The sequence below is a fragment of the Molothrus aeneus genome, chromosome 9, assembly GCF_037042795.1.
Source record: "Molothrus aeneus isolate 106 chromosome 9, BPBGC_Maene_1.0, whole genome shotgun sequence".
Classification (NCBI taxonomy): domain Eukaryota; kingdom Metazoa; phylum Chordata; class Aves; order Passeriformes; family Icteridae; genus Molothrus; species Molothrus aeneus.
In genome coordinates this window covers 29,718,268-29,737,832 of record NC_089654.1, presented here as the reverse complement: position 1 = coordinate 29,737,832, position 19,565 = coordinate 29,718,268, and the positions used below count along the sequence as shown (strand labels likewise).

At 54.2% G+C, this 19,565-nt stretch overlaps 2 protein-coding genes across 2 annotated transcripts; both read right to left on the bottom strand.

Moving 5' to 3' along the window:
- Nucleotides 1–6,358: 6,358 nt before the first annotated feature.
- Nucleotides 6,359–13,877, bottom strand: METTL13 (methyltransferase 13, eEF1A N-terminus and K55). Its single transcript, XM_066555690.1, has 8 exons — nucleotides 13,689–13,877; nucleotides 11,580–12,327; nucleotides 10,712–10,911; nucleotides 9,981–10,176; nucleotides 9,221–9,364; nucleotides 8,420–8,629; nucleotides 7,938–8,069; nucleotides 6,359–7,050 (listed from the first exon to the last, which is right to left on the bottom strand). Exons 1-8 carry the CDS (start codon nucleotides 13,839–13,841, stop codon nucleotides 6,776–6,778), a joined length of 2,058 nt encoding a protein of 685 aa, XP_066411787.1. The 5' UTR covers nucleotides 13,842–13,877; the 3' UTR covers nucleotides 6,359–6,775.
- Nucleotides 13,878–14,213: 336 nt separating this feature from the next.
- On the bottom strand, nucleotides 14,214–18,153 carry ITPA (inosine triphosphatase). Its single transcript, XM_066555680.1, has 8 exons — nucleotides 18,059–18,153; nucleotides 17,921–17,978; nucleotides 17,721–17,785; nucleotides 17,152–17,225; nucleotides 16,525–16,556; nucleotides 15,809–15,924; nucleotides 14,762–14,838; nucleotides 14,214–14,497 (listed from the first exon to the last, which is right to left on the bottom strand). The coding sequence occupies exons 1-8, from the start codon at nucleotides 18,119–18,121 to the stop codon at nucleotides 14,377–14,379; spliced, it is 606 nt and encodes a 201-aa protein (XP_066411777.1). The 5' UTR covers nucleotides 18,122–18,153; the 3' UTR covers nucleotides 14,214–14,376.
- Nucleotides 18,154–19,565: the final 1,412 nt, after the last annotated feature.

Below are 19,565 nucleotides of genomic sequence, written 5' to 3'. Positions count from 1 at the left end.
CCAAAATGCACGCTGGGGCTGAGCTAAAAGCTCAGGCACACAACAGAGACGAGATTTAGCTGCGATTACTGGCAGCAGTCACATCATGAAAATATCCAAATGCAGGCTTTGGAGTCGTGCAGGGATAAAAGTTCCCCTCTCTATTGGAGCAGACACTGGCCCCGCTCAGCAGGAAAAGCAAAACAAAGGGAGCTGGGAACATCCCGCAGGCTGACGGGGACTAACGATCTGGAGGATTATCAAAACTTCTTGGCCACGGCTCTCAATAAGTGTGAAAAATTACAGCAGGCAAACCTATAACTCTGGAAACAAGTAAGGGGTTTGAATTGGCGCAGATGGATTTGAATCGGCACGAGGCAGGGACGGCTTCTCCTCACTGCTGCAGTCAGATCACAGCCTCTGGGAAAAGCCTTGCCATCATTTCTGTCTACTTGGGAGCCTGGGAGTTATTGACATAATTATGCCAATTAGCAGCATGATTATTTCTTTCCCACTCCTGGGTGAGAGAGCTGTGCCAGGAGGCACTGGAGTAGCTGCCTGGCCTTCCTCCAGCTCGTGGGTTTCTATGGAGGCTGGAAGTTGGGAAGTGCATTATGAGTGTCCAGAGCACTTTGTGCTGCCCCCATGAAATAATTAAGATCCGTAGAAGAGCAGCCTGGCCCTAGGATTGCATCTCCACAGGAGACAGATGAAGATTGAGAAAGGCACGATGCCTGGGGAGCAGCACCATGCATACCTTCAAACTGATCATCCAGGAAATTCTCCTTTCTGTGAGGGCTGTAAATTACAGCTTTGTCTGCTTCCTCAATTAAAATAAAATAAATTAGGAAGCAACTAATTTAGGAAATTAGGAAACAACAATTTAGGAAAACAAACTAAGATTAGGAAATTTGAGTTATTCCCCCAAGTCTGGGAAGTTTCCAAACCAATTTTTTTGTCTGGTGAAGCAGAGTTAAAGCCATTAAGTGCCCACATTCACCCTGCAACTCTATCACTTACAAAAATCCAATTTCCCCACTCCAAAAAACAGGAGCCACCAGCAGCCAAGTATAGATTCCCCACCTTCTGGAAAAAGCACAAACAATTTCATGATGGATGCTTGTGATATCATGAGAGGTTTTTCTCATTTTTCCAACACCTCCAAGAGAGCAGGGAAGGAGAGAGGAGAGGCACCTGAGCATATCTTTAGGTCTCTGCTTTTCCTGACTGACTTCTCTGGGCAGTTTGTTCCAAACCCCCGTGCAGAGCCCAGCCTGGCTTTCTGAATTTGCCAAGATTCAGAGTGGCTGAACTAAAGGAAACAGGGGTGCTACTAGACCACTGCAAATCTTCTTGTAACAAATAACCCTGAAATACAAGACCCAAATCAGTGTCAGGGGGCCATGCAAGAAATTGTTCTCTGGGGGAACAGTAGGGGCAACCCCCAGGAGCAGAGAGCTGTGCTGCTCACTGGTTAACCAGCTAAACACAATCTGGTTTTACCCTGCTGTGCTCACTTGTGCCCTTAATAATACAATACAATAAAATACAATATTTATAATTTCCTTTTGCTGCGTGCCAGGCCCAGCAAGGAGAGAAAACCTCGGCCAAGCACCTTTTCTGGCATGGCAGGAAGGGTGGGTGCCCTGATCCCCAAGGTGACTCCAACAGTGTGGTCTGATGTCACATGTCACCAGCTCCAGCACAGCCTGCCTGGGGCCCCCAGTCACAGCCTCCAGTGCATTTCAGATCAAGGCTACAGACAGCAAGCTTGTCCTGCCACGACTTTCAGAGAAATATATGGCAAAAATAGCCTGGCTTCAGGGTGCAGCTGAACCCACAAACTCACACACAGACACTTCTCCCTAACCAGGCAGTGACGTTAGCACTGAGGACATTTGGACCAGGTCCCCAGGCTGCTTCCCAAGCACACAGCAGTGCAATTCCCTTCAGGAGAAATGAGTTCTGTAAAAAGCAGCCGAGTGGGGACTTGCAGATGGCTGCAGTGAAGAGCCAGGCACGCTGCCCTGCCCGGGGCAACAGAGCACAGCAGAGGCTGCTCCTCTCCCCTAAGAACAGACAGTTCATCCACACCTGCTCGTCTCTCCAGGGACCTTCCTCACCTCCTTCTTGCTTCAGACAAGAGTTTTGGCAGAGCTTTTCAGGCAGAGGATGGGCACAGAGCAGGAGGAGGTGTGGGCAAGGGGCAGCTCCAGGTTCTCGGCAGCGCTCGGCTCTGCAGTGCTGCCAGTCAGCATCATCCCTGTGCATCTGCCAGGACAAGAGGTCAGACCTTGAACCTGCAAAAGATGGAACTCCAGCCCGTGAAAGAAAGCCAGAATGGCTGCAGTGCTGCAATTATAGTGGCTGCAGCATTTCTCCGTGTATAGAAGATGTGCTTTCTGCCTTCCCCCACAGCCCGGGGCACTGCTGACTCACTGATGGCAGGACAGCTCAGTCCCTGTCCCATCTCTCCTCTCTCCTCTCTCCTGCCCTGTGACCTCCAGCTGCATTCTTTAGTCGGGTGCCTCCCCTTGCAGGGTAGAAAAAGGGCACCGTGCTGCATTGCAGCCTGCAGAGATGTTTCCCTGCAGCCCTCAGCACCCTAGGGAAGAGCTGCACTCCCTCCCTGCAGCCTGGCAGCACGCCTGCTTCCTTGGCCACAAAGCCAGACAAGCCAAGTGCTTCCCCAGGGGAAGACTGCATGGACAAAACACTTCCCACGTGCTTCCAGCCTCTGGGAGTGGCTGCTGCAGCCCTCGTTGTGCTGGTCCATGCCATGCAGCATCCCCCAGCAGTGGGGCCAAGGCTCTGCCCAGCTGAAGGAAATCAGCCCAGAGCTCAGTCCCTGCAGCTTTTGCTGCTGCAAAATCTCTCCCAGCTGCTTGCTGTACTTTGAGCTGATGACAGTATGTCCCTCATCCACCTCCACCCTGCTCCTGAGAGAACTGGAGTGTCAGTCTCTTCTCCAGAACAGGGACCTGGGCTGTGACACCATATGGGGTGAACATGTGGCACCCCATCAGTGCCTGCCTCAAAGTGTCACTGTCCCAACAGCTGCCTGCTGACAGCCACCCTGGCCAAAATTCCTCTCTGCATCCTTCTACCCAAGCTCAGGAAGCTCAGGGCTGCCCCACCAACTCCAGTGTCTCATCCCCTGCAGAGCAGCAGGACATGGATGTGATGCTCTGAGAAGATACCAGGACAGCCCAAACCATCCCCAGGTGGCTCCAGGCTTACACCTGAGCCGTGGGGTGAGTTCCACACCCGGCTCTTTTTGTGCTGGGAAAGCCAGAGAGGGAAAAGTCAACATCTCCGTGCCCGTGGGGGTTGCTAAGTGACGGCAGAGCTTGTTTCTATCAGCGTGCCTACGCTGCAAGGGAAGGAAGTGAGGAGTCAGGGATGTAAACATGAGCACATTGCCAAAACTCTCACAGAATCACCCTTGCCAAACATATACATTAGCTGCGTGTTTTGGCTGCCAGCAGAGAAATATTTACTATGTGTCAATTACACCAGCCTTGGAGCATTTTACCTGCAGAGGAGGATTTGCAGCACTCATGAATTTGCCATTTTCCAGCTGAAATTAATTTTCAGACCAAAGTTGCCAGGCTGCCAGTAGCTGCAAGAACAGCTGCAATGAACTGAGATTTCATCCTTACATTGTTTCTAATAGATGGCTTTTGTTTTTCCACCAGGATGTGGCGTTATGCAGCATTTTGGAAGCACAACAGAAAGGCAGGACTGGACAAGGGAGGGATGAAGGCAGCCTTTGTATGAGCTCCTGGGGAGGAAAGGAGATGGTTTCGGTACAAAAAAAGGCACACACACACAAACCTACGTGGTTAAGATTATGTGGAGAATTGCAAACTAAGTTAAAAATAGAGTAAAGGCAGCACTGCTGATCTAGTTGAGAAATTTGCCATTGCTCAGCTAGGTGGATAATAGATATCTTTCAGAACAGTGCTCATCACAGAGCAGCTTTAGAAACTGCATGGGGGCAGGAACACTTCAGCTCCAGCTCCAGCCTTGTTTCTCCCCCGTGCTGTGCTGAACTCAGCACACGAGGAGGAGAATCACTGGAGGAGTGACTGGGTGGTGGCACAGAGGGCACCCAGCCAGGCTGCCAGCCTTTATCTGAGGCAGGGAACAGGCCAGCCCTGCTCTCCTGGGCTGGGAACCATCAAAAGCACTTATTAAAACAGCATCTACTCCTTTGTGTACTTGCAGGTTAGCCCAGGGAGAAAGTAGGGCACCCATGTGTCCCTCTGTGGGAAGGGGAACAAGGGAGGAAGCATCAGAGAAGGGATCTGAGCAGAGCAGCTCCCAAAACAGAACCTGCTGGGAAATTGAAATAAAAACACACCCCCAGCTGCTGATCAGAGGGAGGTGCTTGCTGGCAGCACAGCTGCCATGGGGCATCCTAGGCACCAACAGCCCCATCTCCTGCATGGGGCAGAGCCCACATGGACCCCACTGCTGCAAGGGTGACAGCCTGTGGGAAATGGATTTGTAGAGAATTCTCAAAGCCTGACAGAGGGCTCACATAGTGTGCATCTGAATGCAAACCTTGAGATAAGAAATGCTGACTTAGAAATGCCATGGAATAAAACATATTGTTGAGAGAGAAATGGAACGAGAAACAAGTTTCAAAAGATGGCCTTGCAAAAAAGACTGGATACTTTGGAGAAACTATGAAACTATGAACATAGAACTATGAAAAATGCATTGTAGTAGGTCCCACAAGGAGTAATTTTAGATGATTGGCTTTAAGGCATTTACATCATGCTGTGGCAAAAGCTGATAGTCGAAGAAATGCTTATAATTTATTGTAATTAAGAAATAATTGGTTTCTGATTGTGATGGCATGAATTGTAACTTCTGTATTGCCTCACCCTTCACTTGAGGCTGAAAATGGAAAGAAAATTTTTAAATGCCTCTCAGTTGCCCCATCTCTGGGTCAGAAAGGGGCATAGTCCAACAAGAGCCTTTTGGGGTGTCCTTTCCATGGCCCCATGAGCTGGGGAACTGCAAACTCTCAGCTCACACAGCCTCCCACTCTGCTTTGGAAGTGGCAGAGGTTTTCCCACAGATGGAGGAGAGCTGGCTCCTTCCAAGCAAGGAAGGGGCAGCCCAAACCCTGCTGGGACAGAGGGTGTGAGCTGCAGGGCTGGGAGATGGCCCCAGCAGGGATACTGAGCCAGATCCCTCCTGGAGCTGTTCTGGTGTGCTGTTGGCTCCCTGGGCTGTGGAGAGGTGGCTGGGGAGGGTTTGCTTTGGGAAGCAGCTCTCAGAAAGGCTGCTTCACAGGTGTCCTCTCAGGCTGCCAGTGGCAGAAGGGAGCATGGAGTGAGGGTGCAGGATCAGTGGCAGAGCAGCAGTTTGTCACCTTGCTATCTGCAAGCTGGTCATTTTGGTACCGTGTCTCAGGCTCATTTTGGCACCTGCTGTTGCAGGGGAGAAAGACAAGCCCCCCCCTGCAAAATGGCTTCTGATGAATGAATGAGAACCTGCAGGTCCATGCCCAGCCAGGACACACATGATGCCTCAGGTTTGAGCTTTTCTATTTTTCACATTCTGTTCTGCTTTAGTGTGTGGGTCTGGGCTTCATATTAGGGGATGGTGAGCTCCTGCACAGAGCAGGGAGACAAAACAATTCCTGCTCTAGCTGGGCACCAAGGACAAATGATCCAAATCTCAGGCCCAAGAGCACAAACAATGTGGACTGAAGAGAGAAAAACAAGCAGGATGGGACTGCATGGGCTAAAGCTGTAATCGGACAATTAATTCCAATATGTAAATGGGGCAGAACTTATAAAAGTGAGAGACCTGAGAGACCCCATGACCAGTCATCCATTTTGTGACCATTTTGGTTCATCTTGGGTGTAGCTCTGGCTGGGCTCTTGTGCTGCCCAAGTTGGATCCACTGAGGCCACCTAATAAATCCCTACTTTATTCTTTATTCTGTCTAGTCTCTGTTCTATTCAGCCCTCACAAGGCATCACACAGGCCAGCTCCTGACTGAGCTGCCTGGGCAGGATTGGGGTGCTGTGGGAACACCGCAATGGTGTTTTCTTGCTGTCCTTTCATCCTGCAGGAAGGCTGACCTGCACCAGCTGGGTGAGTGTGGCCAGGAGCCTGAGCACAGGGCTGGGTCCCTGCTAGCCCTGGGGCAGAAGGGTTCTGAGCTCAGGTGTTTTAGTTCAGTGGTGATGGCTGGAGAGATTCAGAAGGGGGAAATGTACTGGGATGCTGAGTGGTGAGGGGGCAGTGGGGTTCAAGTTGCCTGCTCCCAGGACACACCTCTGAAGTGCAGTGATGACCGTAGTTTTCCCAGGGGTGTGGGTGCTTCAGAAATAAGCCTGAAATAGCAAAGCACTGCAGGCCTCAGAGCACCCCTGAGCACTTTATTCTCACAGCTCGCAGCCCACCCACGCACACCCACGAGCAGCCTTGGAGCAGGCCCGGGGCTCTGCAGAGACACCAGAACGCTGGAGACGCAGGGAGAGGCACCCTCAGAACAACAGGAGCTGTGCTGAAGGGCAAGGAGAGTCGGAGGGTGGGAAAACAATGAGGACAGACCCAAACCCACAGCCCTGCCAGTCCCACAGCACCTTCCTCACCCCACAGCTGCCCCTCGGGCTGCACAGCCCCGCACGGTGCTGGAGCCATTCCTCAGGAAGGGCCTTCCCGTGCCAGCAGGCCCAGGCTGGCATCGGGCAGCAGTGCCAGCCATGGCTACCCTGTTGTGTCCCACAGGAGGCCTGTGGTGCCCGAGCAGAGCAGCAGAGCCCCCTCAGAGGACGAGCACGGCCTGCAGCATGTCTGCCAGCACATAGGAGCTGTCCCAGGGCCGGCCCGGCTGGCGCAGGGCCCCCTCCAGCGCCCGTGCCCGCGCCCCCAGCTCTGAGGGGCTGCGCCGGCCCGCGGGGCCCGCCTGGCACAGCAGGATCTCGTTCACCTCGCCCTGGATGCGGCGCGCGTAGAGCAGCGGGAACACGGCCCTGAGGGCGGCCAGCACCGACTCCTTCAGCCGGGCATCGCGGCACACCAGGTTGAGCACGAAGACTCCTGCAGCAGGGAGAGAGGAGGGAGCTCAGAGCAGCCTGCGCACCCCACTGTCACTGTGACATTCATGAAAAATCCCTTCCCCAGGGTTTGTCTCCTGAGAAGCCTCAGAAAAGAAATGTAAACAATAATTATCTGAGTGCTTGGAAGGTGCTCTGGAGGTTGCTCACCAACAGGTGCATGGTTCCATGTGAATTGTTTTTACTTAATAACCAATCCCAGCCAGCTGTGCCGGACTCTCTGGTCAGTCACAAGTTTTTATTATCATTCTTGTCTGGGCTTCTGATGTCTCCTTTCTCTTTCTTTAGTATAGTTTTAGTATATAATTCTATATAATATAATTTCATGTGATATCATATCATGTGATAATATAATATAATATAATATAATATAATATAATATAATATAATATAATATAATACAATATCAGCCTTCTAAGAACTAGGAGTCGGATTCTCATCTCTCACCTCGTCCTGGGGACCCTCACAACACTGCAACCATTGGTGACCACACCCCACCCTGCTCCCTGCCACCCTGGGCCACCCTGGTGAAAATGTCTCCCTCACTGGTGTGCCCCTGGCTCCATTCCACATCCCTGCTGCCACATGGGTGGTGGGTAGCCACGAGATCCGTTCTCAGGTATTGCCCACACCTTCTGCTTCCAGAAACCTCTGCTGGCCCCCTGGGATGTCTCAGCCTGTCTCAGGCCATCCTGCTGTCACAGTGCCCACTGAAACACCCAGATGCAGGACCCCCAGGAGAAGGGGATGCCATGCAGCAATCCTGGCTGTAGCCAGTATTCTCCAGGATGAGAAACGGTGGCACAGCCCCAACTCCACACAGAACCAACCAGCCTGGCCACAGGGACATGGCCACATCTCCCCTCCTACCTTCTGGCTTGAGGATGGTTTTAACTTTCTGCAGAAAGGGCTTCTCCACAAAGGCTGGGGGTGGGCAGCTCATCCCCACCGTGAGGTCTTTGCTGTCCACATCAAACATGATGGCATCATACTGGGCTGGTGCTGCAGGACAAAGCACAGACAGCTGTTACCCTCTGGGACAGAAGTGAGCTACACACGTGGGAAGGCCAAAGATGGGATGGTCAAGACACCCCTTCTGCCATGTTATGGGTGACTTCTCTGCTGGGGTTTCTCTTTACAAGCCCTTGGTGCTGGGGGAGGCACCAACCTCTACACAGGTTGGCAAGGACAGGCTGTGAGCTGCAGAGACCTGGTGAGGCTGGGGACTGTGACACAGGGCAGGAGATGGGCAGGAAGGGGAAGCAGGTGGTGACAACAGCCCAGGACTCTGTTACCCATGGTGGCACCCACTGGGCTCGATGGGGCACCTGAGATGCTCTGTGAGATGGTACCTTCAGCTGCCAGCTTGGCCACGTAGTCCAGGCCATCGGAGACGTGCACCTGCATGCGCTCACCCTGGCAGAACCCGAACCAGTGCGTGGCCACTTCCAGCATGGAGGGGTCGATCTCCACCACGGCCACGCGGGCCTGAGAGAAGTAATCGTGGACAAAGAGGGGCAGGCTGCCCCCGCCGAGCCCCACCACCAGCACTGCCAGCTCTCCTGCCAACCAAGAGCACCCAGTGAGCCTCCAGGATGCCAGAATCCCACTGCTCGTCTGTCATGGACATATTTTATGAAAAATCCTTTAGTTAGGATTTTTCTCCTGAGAAGCTGAGAGGCCTAAGAAATTAAATGTAAACAATAATTACCTGCTGCTGTGGAATGCAACAGGTGCATCTTTGATTGGTCTCATGTGGTTGTTTTTAATTAATGGCCAATCACAGTCCAGCTGTCTCAGACTGTCTGGTCAGTCACAAGATTTTATTATCATTCCATTCCTTTCTATTCCTTTCAAGCCTTCTGAGGAAATCCTTTCTTCTATTCTTTAGTATACTTTTAGTATATAATTTTCTTTTAATATAATATATATCATAAAATAATAAATCAGCCTTCTGAAACATGGAATCAAGATTCTCATATCTTCCCTCGTCCTGGGACCCCTGCAAACACAACCACACTCATCCCACCCACCATCCCCAAACCGCTTTGGGAAGGGTGCCCGGAGCACCTTGGCCAACAGAGCCTTTCCCCAAGGGGCTGTGGCGTGGGGACACCTGCCCCAGCCCAGCCTCCCACTGCTGGCCTCGTCACCTGGGAGGGCGTCGGGGCCCCCCAGCAGGCAGAGCCCCGCAACCATGGCCTTGTGGTGCTCACAGCACAGGTAGCTCTTGTCGATGGCTCCAGGTGGCTCTGTGGGGCTGGGTTTCTTCTTGTCCTTCCTCCTCTTCTTCTGGCCTGAGTAACAGGAGACACCAGCCAGTAAGGCAAGGGGGGAGATGGACGTGCTTTCTGAGAACCAGCCACCCTCAGCCCTGTCCCACCCACGCTGTAAGAACGCTACCAAGTGTCACAGACATCTTTTATGAAAAATCCTTTCCTTAAGATTTTTCCTCCTGAGAAGCTGAGAGGCCTCAGGAACAAAATGTAAACAATGGTTATCTGCTGCTGTGGAATGCAACAGGTGGATCTTTGATTTGCCCATGTTGGTTGTTTCTCATTAATGGCCAATCACAGCCCAGCTGACTCAGACCCTCTGTCCTAGCCACAAACCTTTGTTATCATTCTTTCTTTCCTATTCTATTCTTAGCCAGCCTTCTGATGAAATCCTTTCTTCTATTCTTTTAGTATAGTTTTAATATAATATATATAATAAAATAATAAATCAAACCTTGTGAAACATGGAGTCAGATCCTCATCTCTTCCCTCATCCTCAGACCCCTGTGAACATGGTCACACCCAAGGCTGCTCTAGAGCATGACAGGCAGGTCCCAGCAGGACTTCTACCTTCTTCCTGTACTGCTCTCACTCTCTGTCACCCTAAAAAATCAGCCTTGGCCCCTGCCCCGTGTACCTGGGAGAGGTGTGGGGGCCAAGAGCCGAGCCTCAGACTGCACCACGTTCCTGTTCTGGAGGAAGATGAGGCGGCGGAAGTAGCAGCTGCCATCTCCCTTCACATCCTCCACCACGAAGTCCCCGCTCAGGGCGCTGCTGCCACGGTGCCGCACCGCCCGCACCCCGATGTCCCCTCCCACGGACAGGAAGGGCACCTGCAGGGAGGACAGGGCTGCTGGGCTTGGCTTTCCCACTGTCCTGACTGAGCCAGGACGAAGCAGACACAATAGAGGAGCAGTGGGATGCCACAGGAGAGCTGGGGATCTGTACTGGATTCATTCCCAACACAGGGAATGCAGGGAACAAACACAGCAAGAGTTTTTACAAGAGCTCAGATGGTGTGGAGTTGAGGCAGGAAGGAGAAGACAGAAGGAACAGAAGTTAAAGCCAGGATTAAGACAGGAGACTGGATGCTTTTAGGGTTTCTAGATCTCTGTGTTTCTTGTGATGTTGGATTTTGGAGGGCAAGGACTTTGTACTGAATCCTACCACACAAGCACCTCAAATCCTGCCTCCAAGCACAGACAGACAGCTGGAGGGAAAGCCAAGAGAAGCTGCGCCTGAAGCCCATTGCCTGCCCACCAAGGCATCCAGCTCGGTCTCCCTTGGAGAAGAGGGTTTCCCTGCTGGCAGAGCCAGCCTGGCCCTGTTTTGGGAAGCCCACCAGGGGGCCGGGCAGTGGGGGCTCACCTGCTGCCGGGCAGGGAGGCCCGGCGGGGCCAGCTCCATCACCTTCCCCGAGAGCTCAGCCTGGATGGCGGCCATGCCCTCGTAGAGCTGCTCCCTGTGCAGCGCCACCGTCAGCAGGCGCCCGAAGCCCGCGCTGGCCGCCAGCTGCCGCCGCCCCTCCTCCGTCCCAAAGAGCCACTCGGTCTCCCTGCCCTGCGGGACTGCAGAAGGGGCTGCCATCAGCCTAGGCTGCTCCCGGCCTGGAGCCGCCAGGGGAGGAGCCACAGGGAATGGCAAGACATTCAAGGGAGGTAGCACTGCTTGGTTAGAGCCAGGATCTCCCCTGCTTTGGGCAGGCTCATGGGAAAAGCTGGAAAAGCCACATCTCATTAGAAGGGGTGTCCAACAGGCTCCTGAGCTGTCTCCAGGCTGTGGGAGCTTTGCAGGCATGCAGGGAGGGAATGGTGCTGCTGGCAGAGGCTGACACATCTCTGTGAGTGCAGCCCCAGCAGTCTGGCCCTGTAAGCCACGACATCCACAGAGAGCAGCGACGCCTTCCTGGCTCCAAGGTGCTAACTTGGCTGTCACCAGCATCCAGGCAGGAATCACCACCTTGGAGGCAGGGCAGGCAGTGTCCCTCTGCCCAACAAGCTCCTCTGTGCCACATCTGTGCTTGCACCACCCCACTGCAAAGCCAGGACTAAAACATCACCCCAACTGCAAAGCACATACCCCACCGCAAAGGCAGGGCTAAAACATCACCCCAACCCCACACAGGTGGGTTATTTCCCTCTCCAGCCCCAAATTCAACAGGCCCTGAAGGGCTGGCTGCTTTGCAGCTCCTGGCCAGGGCAAGCACCTGGCTGCAGCCTGCACGGGCTGTACTCACTGATGAAGATGGCAAAGTGATTGTCCCGGGAAGGTTTCACCGAGGGGCTGTCCACCACGTGCAGCGTGTAGCGAGGCTTCCCACTCTCTCTGTCACACAGATCCAAAGAAACCTGTTCCCTGCAGGGGGTTTTGCTGATCTGGCTGCAGAGCAGGGCATAGTGCTGCCTGTCCTTCACCGCTGCCAGCAGCCGCTCCGCGCTCTCCACCCGCACGGGCCTGTCCTGCTCCTCGGGGCAGATCTCCAGGATCTGAGCTGCTGAGCCAGGCACCTTCCTGAACTTTGTCATCACATACACAAAGACAGGCAGCACAAACTGCTGCTTGTCCCCACTGCTGGCCACCTGGTGTACTCGCACCACCCAGCCTTCCTGGGAGAAGTATTCCACAGCTTTCTTCAGCACATGGGCTTGTGCCAAGGAGACGCAGAGGTAGCGCCCTCCCACCTGCAGCACCCGGCTGATCTCAGCAAACATCTGCTCCACCTTGGCTAAAGTGGCCTCCTCCTCATCGGTCAGCAGGGCATCCAGTGTGCCTTTGTCCAGGACCACTTGGAAGTGGGCATCAGGGAAGTCCATGTGGAGCATGTCCATCAGCAGGTAGCTCATCCCGGGCCGGGTGCTGGCGCTGCGCTCCCGCATCTGGCGCACGGCGGCGTCGCTGACGTCGATGTTGACGATGTCCTGGCACATGCCCATGTCGTACATCTGCTCGCTCAGCTCCGAGTTCCCACAGCCCACCACGAGAACCTGGGCAGCAGCACAGAGCAGGGAGATGGTGACAACACCCTGGAAATACCCCCCTCATTTAAGGAGCAAATACCAGATGTGTGTGGGGCCCTCAGTGAAAAGCACACCCTCGGGGCCTGCAAAGTCACTCTGCATGGCCCAGGATAACATGTCCACAGGGCACAGTCCCATGGCACAGAAGTGATGTGTCTGCTGCATGTTTTCTGAGAATGACCCCGGAGTTTTAACCCCCAGAGCTGCCCAGACTAGGGCCACCCAGGGGTCTATCCTGTCCCCTTGCTAAGGCATACTGGGGGCTTCACATTGAGAAAAATGCATGTATTTTATGATTGACTTTTTGCAAACATTAAAATGAATATTATATGTGTTGTGTTAGAAAGTTACACTGTATTAATTCTCTAAAGTAGTGTGTTAAATATAGTTTTAGGTTATAAAAATATTAAAATAGAAACTATGCTATGTAGGATACTTTTTTAAAGAACTTGCAGCGAGATAGCAGCCACAGGACACCTAAATCTTTCAGAAAAAAAGAATTTATTGCCCTCTTATCAGAAGAAATGAACTTCTTCCCACTTTGAAGGTGCTGTCAGGATTATGAGGAAGAAGTTGTTGATGACCAGACAGAATCCTGTGTTTGAATGGAATTTATGCATCATGGATGAGGTGTATGAATATGCAACAGGCTGTTGCTTTAAAGGGTTAATCCTCTGTTAACGTGGGTCCTTTTTCAGGCTCGTGCTGCCCAGAAAAAGGTACCCGGACACCCGTAACTCTTTGTTTCTATTGTCTCGTATTGTCCTAATTCAAATTGTTCAAATTATTATTACTCGATTGTATTACTATTTTTATAACTATTTTATTACCATTAAACATTTAAAATTAAAAAAAAAAAAAAAAAAACAACAAGTGATTGGCGTGTTTCACAACATCATCTGTGTCAGTCCTCGCACACAGAACCAACTAGCCTGGAAAAGATCTCTGAGAACGTGGAGCCCAAGCGATGACCAAACACCACCGTGCCAACAAGACCACGGCACTGAGTGCCACATTCTGTTTCTCCTGAAACATCTCCAGGGACGGTGACATTCCAATGTCTAAGCGCCCTTTCTCTGAAGAAATTCATCCTCCGACTGTCCACCCTAAACCTTCCCTGGCACAGCTCAAGACTATGTTCTTTCATTCGGTTGCTGAGTGCCTGGCAGAAGAAGCCGAGCCCCAGCTGGCTACAAGCTCCGTTCAGGGACTTGTAGAGAGCGGTAAGGTCAGAGCTGACCTCCTCTTCTGCAGGCAAAACCACCTCAGAGCTGGCGGCGCAGGAGGAGCGCGGCGGGGACACAGCGCTGGCTGCCAGCGGGGCTCACCTTGTCGCGGGGCCGCACATACTTGTGCAGAACGGGGCAGAGCTCCGGGAAGGCCCCGTACCACTCGAAGGGCCGCTGCCCGCGCTGGCGGAAGAAGCGATCCCAGTAGCGTGCGGAGCCGAACTCGGCGGGGCTGCGAGGCAGCAGCTCCATGGCCGGGCCGGGCCGGGCCGTGCCCCGCTCCCGCTGCCGCCACGGCCCCACGTGTGCGCCGCGCTGACCGCTTCCGGCTGCGCGGCACGGCGCGCCCGCCGCCCATTGGCTGACTCCGCCCCGGCCACCGCCCATTGGCTGCCTCCGCCCAGACCGTTCCCCATTGGCTGCCTCCGCCCAGACCGTTCCCCATTGGCTGCCTCCGGCCCGGCCGCTCCGCGCTCCTCGGCCCCGGCGCGCCCCCGCCCGGTGCCGGTGCCCGTTCCGGTCCCGGTGCCGGTCCGAAGCCGCCCCCGGCACACAACGGCGCAGCTTTAACAGCGCACAGCGCTGGGCTCTGCTGGAGCAATAAAAAGGAGAGCGAGGCAGCGGTGGGTTCGAAGGAGCAGCTTTAATGGCAGCCCGAAGCGGAGGGAGTCTCTGCGGCGCTGCCTGTGACATGCACCCCGCCTGCCCGGCAGGGCTCGGACACGGGGATCTCCAGGGGTCCTTTCCCACCCAGGAATCCCGTGCGGCTGTGTGAGCTCCCTCGGCGCTAGCTGGGAGCGGGGCGGGGCTCTGGAGAGTCGCTCTGAAGAAAGAAGGCGGAGAGCTCGCTCAGCGCCCGGTACCGGTGTGAGATGGAGTTCTTCACCGCCTTGGGCATTTCAGCGTAGCTGCGGGGGACAGAAACAAGTGTCAGTAGCAGGGACACTACAGCACATCGCTGGAGCACCGAGAGCTCCCCCTCTGCCTCCCTGCTTGGCTCAGGGGGGGCATCTGTAGTGACAGAACCCCTGGTCCGGGGGTTTCCCATCACCCACTGTGTTCTGATCCAGGAGAACATGTCCCCTGATGCCCTTCCTCACAAGCAAGTTCCCCTGGACACCCTTGACCAAGGTTTGCCTTACACCAAGAGCTGTAGGTAAAACACCACTTACGTCTGGTTGTAGCCATTTGGCTGAAAGCAGGGATCCCAGCCAAAATCCCGAGGGCCCCTGGGCTCCACTATCACTCCCTGCCATGAGAAAGCACAGAAAAACATTAAAAGAACACAAAAAAGCACAAAAACCCCTTAAAGACTGCACACCCTTGCAGTCACATCTCAAACACAGACAGAGACATGCAGCCACAGCTCACAGTGCAGCCACCACAGGCCCTGCAGGTGCTGTCCCCTCCCCAGGACGTGACCAAAGTCAGCAGCTCCAAACTCACACTGCCCTATGGTGACAGTGCTTTGACCTCTCCAAACACCAGAGCTAAGAACTGTTATACAGAGGGAGAATTTACTAGGAACTAATATTTAAATTTACTAGGAACTAATATTTAAATTAGTGCATTCACTAGGAATTAATATTTAAATTCCATTTTACACATTCATTTTTTTATGTTGACATTTTTTATTTTTTTTAATCAACTAATTAAACCATATATCCCTACATTATCCAAATAATTTGTCATCAACACACTTTCAATTAACCTTCCTCTATATTTCCTAGTATCAAAAACAATAACCAACTGTCATCATCACTCCATAACCACCCCCAAACATAGAATTAACCCCAGAACTAAGCCCCCCAAAAAACCAAACAAAAATACAAACCGTGATCATAAATCATCAACCAATCACCCACCAAATTTTATGTTCTTATAACTTATAAAAAAGCATGACACTGAAGATGTCAAGATGGCTGCCACACACACCCAAGGACAAAAGACTTAGTCCTAACCTTACTGTTAGTTTTTGCTAGGTATATACATGCAAGTATCCGTGCTCCATACAATTCCCTAAAAACTGAGCCCAGAGGAGATGGGGCTGAGCAGACTGAGGTGATGCTCAGTGAGCACCCCTGAACACAGGGCTGCACCCCAGTACCCACCTCCCACCAGCTGCGCCCTCCCCAGCGCCCCAGAGGCCAGCACAGTGTCCCCAGCAGGGGCACAGTGGCAGTGGCAGCAGAACCCCCCTCCCAGCACACAGCACCTACGTGGGTCTGGCCTTTGAAGAGCTTCACGGGCTCCTCGGGGTTGCCGCTGCTGAAGGCGAAGGTGCAGAGCGCGTAGGCAGACTTGTCCTCAAAGCCAGCCAGCAGCTTGTACAGCCCTGGGGGACACAGGAGGGAGCCTGCAGCTCCTGCTGCTCCCTGGGAGCACAGCACAGCCACCCAGTGTTCCACATGGCATTCCCAACCCCCCTGGGAGGTGACAGAGCTCAGGCACCAGCGTGTTCTTGGCAGGATCCCTGCTGTGACTGAGGCCAGAGCTCAGCTCTCATCTCCAGAGCCCTGCCACGAATCTGGGAGAGGAAGCAACCCAGCATAACTAAAGCCCCTGGTGCTTGAAAGTGATCAGTGCTCATGTTAATGACACCAGCACAGGATTTGCAGTCACACTCTGAGCTTGGGGTCAAGGCACAGCAGGGGAGGGGAGTGTTAGTGGAGAGGGGCTTGCCCTGAAGCCACAGGGAGCAGGAGATCTTCCAGGTCACATTGAGGACAAGCAAGATGCTCCCATGAGCTCTGCCACCAGCCTGCAGAGGCAGGAGTCTGGGAATCCAGGATGGAGCTACTGAGAAAAACAACATCCCAGGAAGGAGGGCACAGAGCAGGCTGGAGGAACCTGCTGGTTCCCCCAGCATGGGCAGGGAGCCACTTCAGGGGCACAGGAGTGGGTCACACACAGAGCAGGGACATGAGGGCAGTACCTTCTGGCTTGAGTTTCTCCAGGAACCATTTTCTGAAAAGGAAGGAAAGAGGGAAGATCTATTTTTGCAATTATCTCTCAGATATATAGACATCCTTGTGACATTGTTGCTTATATTTTCATAGCCCTTTGAATCCCTCTCAGTGTGCTGTAAGATCACTCATTCTGCACTATTTACCAGGAAGGACAGACTTACCTCTTAAGATGAAGGGGACACAGTGAAACAGCAGTGGGGAATTTAATTTACTGTATCCTAGTTTTATGTATATAAATACATAATAACTTTGTTACCTTCTGGATTAAAGCTGTCCCTAGGAGAACCTATGGGGCACTCATGGCAGAGTCTTGCTGAAAGGCTTGGTGCCTTTACTGCTCTTTGGACAGCTTCCCAAGCTGCCAGAGCAGGCAGCACAGATTAAAACCAGAGCCAAGAGCCCAGCTCTGTCTGTCCATCCCTGCTCTGTGATTTACCACAGGGCTCAAGGAGCTCAGTGCAGCCCCTGGCGTGCAGGATGAAGAGCAGGGCACAGCCATCACCTCCCTGACCCCACTGCTCCTGCAGTGTGGAGCCCACCCTGCCAGCCTGGGCCCCTAGCCCTGGCACATGAAAGGGGAAACAGCCACTTACATGTAGGGTCCTGGGAGCCCCCCCAGGGCATTGAAGCACAAGCAGGTGTCCTCTACTATAACAGGTCCCTGAACCTACAGTGACAGCCCAAGAGAAGAACATCAGACCTAAAGGAAGGCATTGCCTCCAAACCTATTCCCTTGCTCCATCCCATCCTCATGTTTCCACCTGACATCAAAGGCAACACACACCAGAGACAGACACAATGAAAGCCAAACTCCCCCCAGGCAGGCCAGAGAGGCTGAAACACAGTAGGGAAGGTTTCACATGGAGAAAAACAAGCAGAGCTGAACACTCCCTGCCATCCTGGAGGGCAAGGAAAGGGAAAGCCTGTGTTCCAGAGCCATGCCTGCAGGATACCCAGCCCAGAGCCAGCAGACATCAAACTCTTTGTCCTGCAGCCACTGGGCCTGAAGGAGCTTCCGTGACCTCCCGCTGCTGGAGGGACACAGCATAAACCAGCACAGCCGGGTGATGAGAGAGCAGCGGGGTCAGTCTGGATCCTTCAGTGTCCCTGCCTGGGGTCCCCCCACACCCATCCCGCCGGGAAAGGAGAAGGAGCGAGTGACCTGCCGGGCGGCTTCGCGGCACTTCTGCACCGAGATCTCGTCTGGCTCCCCCTGGTACTCGGGCACTGCGGACACGGGGACGGAGCGGTGCTGAGCGCACGGCGGGGCCGGGCCGGACCGGAGCGGTGCTGAGCACACGGCAGGGCAGGGCCGGGCCGGGCCGGGCCGGGCCGAGCCCTCGCACCCCGCCAGCAACTTACGGTCAATTTTCTTCGCCACCAGCGTGTAGGGAGAGGAGTCCCCGAGGATCTGCGTGACCTGCGCAGGCAGAAGGGAGTGACAGGGCAGGGAGGGACAGAGGCAAACCCGCTGGCCAGGCTCGCTCCCGCCGCCCTCACCTCCTCCAGTTTCTTGGCGTTGCCCGTCACGAACACGACGCTCCGCCGCGCCGGCGCCGCCATGCTGACCGCGCGCTCGGCCCCTGCGCGCCCGGCCGCCAATCAGCGCCGGCGGCGCGCCGCGCCCCGCAGCGCTCGGCCAATGGGGAACGCGCCCGCCCCGCAGCGTCCAGCCAATGGGGAGGGCGTCCGCCCACGCCAGAGAGGCGGGAACTGCCAGCCCGCGGGAGGCGCGCGGAGGGCGGGGCGGGCCGCCATGGCAACCGCTCCCTCACGGCCCGGGCCGGGCTCACAGCCCCGGCCTTTGCAGCCCGCGCTGCCTTTCCTGAGGTAAAATCAGCTGCAGTCGGGGAATTGTCGGGTAAGGAATTGGGCTCCAAGCTCTGATGCTGCTCAGCCTCCGACCTCAGGCGCGTCTCTGTCATCGAGTTTCTTGTGTCGGAGCCATAAAGTTCCGTCGTTGTTGGTTTGCTGCTGGTGGCGCCTCTCACAGCCAGAGCTGTCCCTTGGGAACGTCTGTGCCCAGGACAACCCCAGCACTGAGCGACTTGAACCTAAACGCGATCAACAGCCAATTCTAGCAGCTCGGGGCAGTGCACTGAGGCTGCCTTGTGGCAGCTCTCCCTGCCCTGCAGCAAAAGCTCCAGGCTCGAGTTCTGTCGGTGGGGCCGGTGTGGAGCCCTGCAGGAACAGGTCAGTGCGGGTGGGCAGCAGGCCCTGGGAAGGAGCAGCAGCAGAGTCCCAGCTCTCCCAGCGTGTACCCACTGCCAGACCCTGCCAAAGCTCCTGCTGTGCCAGGGGACTCCTCAGGAGGGATTTCTTTCCCCTGGGCTGCCTGGCTGCCACAGCCAGGAGGCCTCTCTGCACCTGCGTCCATCCCTGTCCCTGTCCATCCCCCTTCCCCGCAGGCATCAGGGTCACAGCACAGCCTCACACAGCAATCCTCAGAGGAGGAATGCACTGCTTTCGCCAGAAGATGCCATTCCCTGTACAAAAGAAATCATGTGGAAAACAGCAGCTGATGGTCTGTCCTCTGCATGATGCAGGAATGGGTAAAACAGACCCAAAGCTTGGGTGAAGGAGTTGTTTTTGTTGTAGAAGCTCCTTCATAACATCTCCTAAGTGAAAACCAATCCCCAAGCATGCAGACAGTGCTGGAAACAACACCCCTTCCCTTTCTGCTGACTGCAGTTCTCTCTGCCACCAGTCCAGGGTGGGACAGCACAGGCTGCAATATAAAACCACAACACCAACGGAGTATGTGGAGGACTGCTCTGTACCACCCCAAGAGCAGACACTTCTAATGGTCTTTCCAGCCTTGTGGGGGAAAAAATATTTCTATAAAACTTGCTTAGCAAATTCTATTCCTGCAATGTTTCTGACCAGGACTCCTGTGGCACCAAGGTCCTGCTGTGGGTGGCAGCAGCAGCAGGAGCAGCAAAGGCAAGGCTGGGCAGTGGGAGAAAGGCAGAGGCCCTGGCAGGGCTCTGCAGCAGCAGCAGGAGTG